We start from the raw sequence: 5111 nt of genomic DNA, 5'->3' as shown, positions 1-5111 counted from the left end.
TCTCTATAGAGCTCCCCCTAACAGTTTCTCTATAGAGCTTTCCCTACACATTTCTCTATAGAGCCCCTCTACAGGTTTCTCTACAGAGTCCCCCCTACAGGTTTCTCTGTATAGCTACCCTACCGGTTTCTCTACAGAACTCCCCCTACAGGTTTCTCTATAAAGATCCCCCTACCAATTTCCCTATAGAACCCCCCCTACAGGTTTCTCTATCGAGCTCCCCCTAAAGGTTTCTCTATAGAGTCACCCCCCCTACAGGTTTCTCTATAGAGCCCCCTGCAGCTTCAGAATATATATTTGGCAGCTCCTATGTTTACTTGTGACTGACCCCTCCCTCGGTCAGTCTGCCATTTTCTCTTTCTCTGTTCCTCCGACAATTCTTTCCTAGCTTTTTGCTTTTTTTTTGACAGCTCATCTATGATGATAGTGTGAAAAACTCCATCACTACCTTGTCCTTAGCTAGCCAGTTCCTGAATGGGGGCTTGTAGTCCTATGTGTGCAGTGCCGTGAAGCAATTAATTACATCGCAAGCATAATATCATGCAATATTTACCGACGCTGAGGCCTGTGGCTTGTCAGCCCGAAGTTGCAAGTGTGGATTTTCTGCTCACAGGCGCTAGGAGGGAGACAGACAACCACAATTCAACTTGAAAATAGTCATATAACCACAACAATGACTCCAAAGCTGTTCAGTAAAGATAAATTAAGCTAAAAAAAAAAAATAATAATAATAATATTTCCCTTTCATAATAAACTATAATAAAGCCTTTGGAAAAATCTTCATTTGTTTTTCTAAAACTACAAATCAATACAATTTTTCAACAAAAAGTTGAAACACGTTCAAGTAGGGTTTCCTTGCTTACCCATGTCTTTATGTTTATTGTAGCATCAACATTGACACTCTTTAGTCCTTGTTATGACCTCCAATAGAGAAGGCAGTTGTTTTGCTGGAAAGTTCATTCCAAACACTTCTAACATATAGAGGATACACCTGCACACCTGCACCCGTAGTAAAACCAATGACGCATGTTACATGAACTGCTAGACCATTTTTGTGATTTGATCATTATATCCCCCCCCCCCCCCCCCCCCCCCCCCCCTTCCTCCCTGAAGACCTGGAGCGAGATGACAGAGCTGGTCTCTTCCAACAACAATTACTCCTGTTACCGAAAGGCCTTCAGTGAATGCCAGGGCTTTAAAATCCCAATCCTGGGTGTGCACCTTAAGGACCTGATTGCAGTGCATGTGGTCTTTCCTGACTGGGTTCATGACAGTAAGAAGATGAACCTGGTGAAGATGCATCAGCTCTACATCACCTTCAATGAGTTGGTGTCACTGCAGAGTGCAGTGGCTCAGGTGGAGCCCAACATGGACCTAATCTACCTGTTAACGGTGAGCAATAACCACTCCACATATAGTACATTTAAGCTGAAAGAAACAACTTCTTACAAATATTCACATCTCTGTATCTGGGAGAAAACAGAAAGGGTAATACGTTTTTAAAGATAAAACACTGTTTTCATTATATTCCGTCTGTATACGGTCCTGTACATGGCTGGGGTTTTTGGATAAAAATAGCATCAAGCAAAGTTAAAACATTTTTACTTACGGACAGATCTTATGTAAATGTGCTGTATTTATATAGCGCTTTTCTAGTCTTAACGACTGCTCAAAGCGCTTTTACATCTACAGGAAACATTCACCATTCACACACATTCATACACTGTGGTCGAGGCTGCCGTACAAGGTGCCACCTGCTCATCAGATAAACATTTAAACGCAGTTTAAAAAGATAAACATTTACACACATTCACACTCCGATGCGCAGCACCGGGAGCAACTCGGGGTTCAGGTCTTGCCCAAGGGACACAGGACTGCAGGGCCAGGGATTGAACCACCAACCTTCCAATTGGCAGGCAACCATTCTACCACTGAGCCACAGCCGCCCCCATCTTATCTGCTTCATCCGGTCTGTGTGGGTGTCGTTTAATTAACAGTGGTATGGCAACATCCATAAACAACCCGATAACTCTTACAGATTATGATTCTTATGTTGCTGAATCCGGATAGGTGCACAATAAAACATTACATCACCTTTTTCCAATAAAGCTCCACCCATAACACAAAGACATCTCTCACCACAGCTTTCAACAACGCAGTTTAAAAAATTAACAATTACTGACTGTAAACTGCTCTACAGTATAGAGGTCTGTGGCATGATTAATGTGGAAGAGCACCAAACTGATGCAAGACAACAGAGTAAAAAAGTAAAAGCAGCATTTAAATATTTCCAACTGTTCGCACCAACGAGTGATTAACAGAAATAATCAGTGATGTAATGCATTTAATGAAAACTTACTGTTATGTTTTCAATTGTAACTGTTTTTAAACTATATATACCCAAACTTTGTATTTTCAGCTTTCTTTAGACCTTTACTACACAGAAGACGAGATTTATGAACTGTCTTTGCTAAGGGAACCACGTAACCCCAAATTTCTGGTAAGTTTCAGCTGAAATGTTTTATTTTGTATTCAAGTTTGTTCACACTAAGTGTGTGCCGTTTTAACAAACTTTAACTAAAGAAAGATGGCGCTGTGTCGTTTGGTAGCCTGTTGCAGCAGCTCCTGATGTGTATTTTGTCTTTTTTGTCTTTAAATGTAATCATTTTTTATGGCCACATAGAACATCTGTGTTGAGATGGCTTCTGTCAACTTTGGAATTTTTCTTTTAGTTCTATTCTTACTTTCATCATTTTTTTATAACTGCATTTTACGCACAAGGCAACGGGACTGTTGTTTACACAAGTGATCAGCTGATAGCTGATGTCAACCTGTACTGCTGCCTGGGTCAATTCCTAAAATCCAGAAGGAACTACAGAGGAGACGCCAGGTGGCAGAGGTGATTAAAATGTAAGGCAAAAAAAGAAAACCTAAGCCTGCCATCCCCGCAATCATCATGGGGAATAACAACCCAGAGGGAGTTCCGCTAGGGACAGTCTAAAACGCTTGATGTGAAAAGGCTTAACGTGGTTCAATGTACCTAAACAACGATCAATCATCACCATATTTACCATCGCCATATCTTGTCATAAACACTTAAACTTGTCAAAAGAACTAAACTGAAATCCACTGATTATAGAAGTTATCTCACGTTAATGGTTTCTTCTTTATTGGTGTCAGTGGCGAGTATAAAGCTTAACGTGGTTTAATGTACCTAAACAACGATCAATCATCACCATATTTACCATGGCCATATCTTGTCATGAACACTTAAACATGTCAAAAAAACACATTGGTGTCTATGGCGAGGAAAAAGCTTGACGTGGTTTAATGTACCTAAACAATAATCAATGAATTTCTCTCTCATATTGATCCTTATAACGACTGAAAACTGTCAAAAAAATTGTACCCTAGTCCTATTAGTATGGAAGTTAGCTGACATTAAGCATGTCTGCTTCATTAAGGGATATTGTTAGGAAAAACATAACTGAATGTAGCTCCGCCCAGAGTCGTAGAAAGTGCTGGCTTCGCCTATCTATAATGCCGTTGGTGAATATTAGTCACTCCTGATGAGCCATTGAAAAAGTGTATTGTTATTTAAAACTTGAATAAGGGATTCTAGGAACATCTTAACACACTAGGCTTGTTTGAGATGAGCCAGTTCTGCACAGAATCGATCACCGGCGATCGCCGCCCATTGCATGCCGGTTAGATTTGTGTCCGACTTAATCCTGACGTAGTTCTGAGACGTAGGCAGAGCAATTGCTTTTCAGCGAATTCAAGAACCAGTTGGACCCAGAGCATGCTGGAAAATGCTGGCCTCTCAGCTGATTTAACAGCTGATTGGTTCACAATCGGGGGGGGGTTTGAATCGGGGGGGATTTTAACTGCGGTTTGTCTGATTTAAAGTCATATTCTATACAGAACACAAGTTGTGTGGCTGATAGTGAGGTTTAGAAGTCGGAGAGGCAAAATCTGTTCAGATCACTGATAATCTACAGTCTGTTGTTAATTAAAATCAGCAACAGATCATCTACAGTCTGTTTTTAAAATCAGCAACAGATCATCTACAGTCTGTTTATTAAAATCAGCGGCAGATTGCATGTAGAACATTATGAGAGCTACTCTGTCATAATTAAAACAACTAGAGACTGCGTGCCAGCTGATATGTGGGTCTGATTATATTTCATTAAATCGGAATCGCACCAGTGTTTTTGTTACTTCCTGTCCGACTTTACCGCAGCTTTTTGTCACAGGCTGCTGCCGCCTGCTCTCATCTACTTTACAGGCACTGCACAGCTCGTCTCCAACGAGCCTACTGTCAGCTGCAGAGACCTTCACTTGTACACTTGTTCACAGTATCGTGGAGCGTCAGTTTATTCAGTAGCCTTCCTATTACATTTTACTTTACATTCAACAGCCTTTTTAGAGGCTATTTAATCAATCTTTTATAGCAGCTTATTTTATAGAATAGCCTAGTATATTATAAGGCCTATATAATTCAATTAAACCCTATTATATATATATATATATATGCGCGTTTCCTTTATTTTCACGACTATTTACATTGTAGATTATCACTGAAGGCATCAAAATTGAATGAACACTTGTGGAATTATGTACTTAACAAAAAAGTGTGAAATAACTGAAAACATGTCTTATATTCTAGTTTCTTTAAAGTAGACACCCTTTGCTTTTTTGATAGTGCTGCAAATCTCTCAATTACATTCATGAGGTAGTCACCTGAAATAGTTTTCACTTCACAGGTGTGCCTTGTCAGGGTTGAATAGTAGAATTTCTTGCCTTATAATGAAATTTGGACCATCAGTTGTGTTGTGCAGAAGTTATGTTGATACACAGCCAACAGCCCTATTGGACAACTGTTAGAATTCACATTATGGTCAGAACCAATCAGCTAGGTAAAGAGAAACAAGTGGCCATCATTACTTTAAGAAATGATGGTCAGTCAGTCCGGAAAAATTGTGAAAACTTTGAATGTGTCTCCAAGTGCAGTTGCAAAAACCATCAAGCTCTACAACGAAACTGGATGACATGAGGAACGCCCCAGGAAAGGAAGACCAAAAGACACCTCTGCTGCTGAGGATAAGTTC

General features: G+C 40.1%; 1 protein-coding gene across 4 annotated transcripts in view; it reads left to right on the top strand.

Moving 5' to 3' along the window:
- The window catches only part of rasgrp3 (RAS guanyl releasing protein 3 (calcium and DAG-regulated)), a 56242-nt gene that overhangs the window by 36893 nt on the left and 14238 nt on the right, over positions 1 to 5111 (top strand). For all 4 annotated transcript variants that reach the window (XR_004336008.1, XR_004336010.1, XR_004336009.1 and 1 more), the window contains exons 9-10: positions 1114 to 1392; positions 2420 to 2500. Coding sequence is in view for 1 of the 4 variants with exons in the window: in XM_032542137.1 (XP_032398028.1) it covers positions 1114 to 1392; positions 2420 to 2500 (360 nt within the window). In the remaining 3 variants the exon portion in view is untranslated. The remainder of the gene's footprint in view (positions 1 to 1113; positions 1393 to 2419; positions 2501 to 5111) is intronic.

Source organism: Etheostoma spectabile, chromosome 17, assembly GCF_008692095.1.
Source record: "Etheostoma spectabile isolate EspeVRDwgs_2016 chromosome 17, UIUC_Espe_1.0, whole genome shotgun sequence".
In the NCBI taxonomy this organism is placed as follows: domain Eukaryota; kingdom Metazoa; phylum Chordata; class Actinopteri; order Perciformes; family Percidae; genus Etheostoma; species Etheostoma spectabile.
This window is presented reverse-complemented; position numbering and strand designations above follow the sequence as displayed.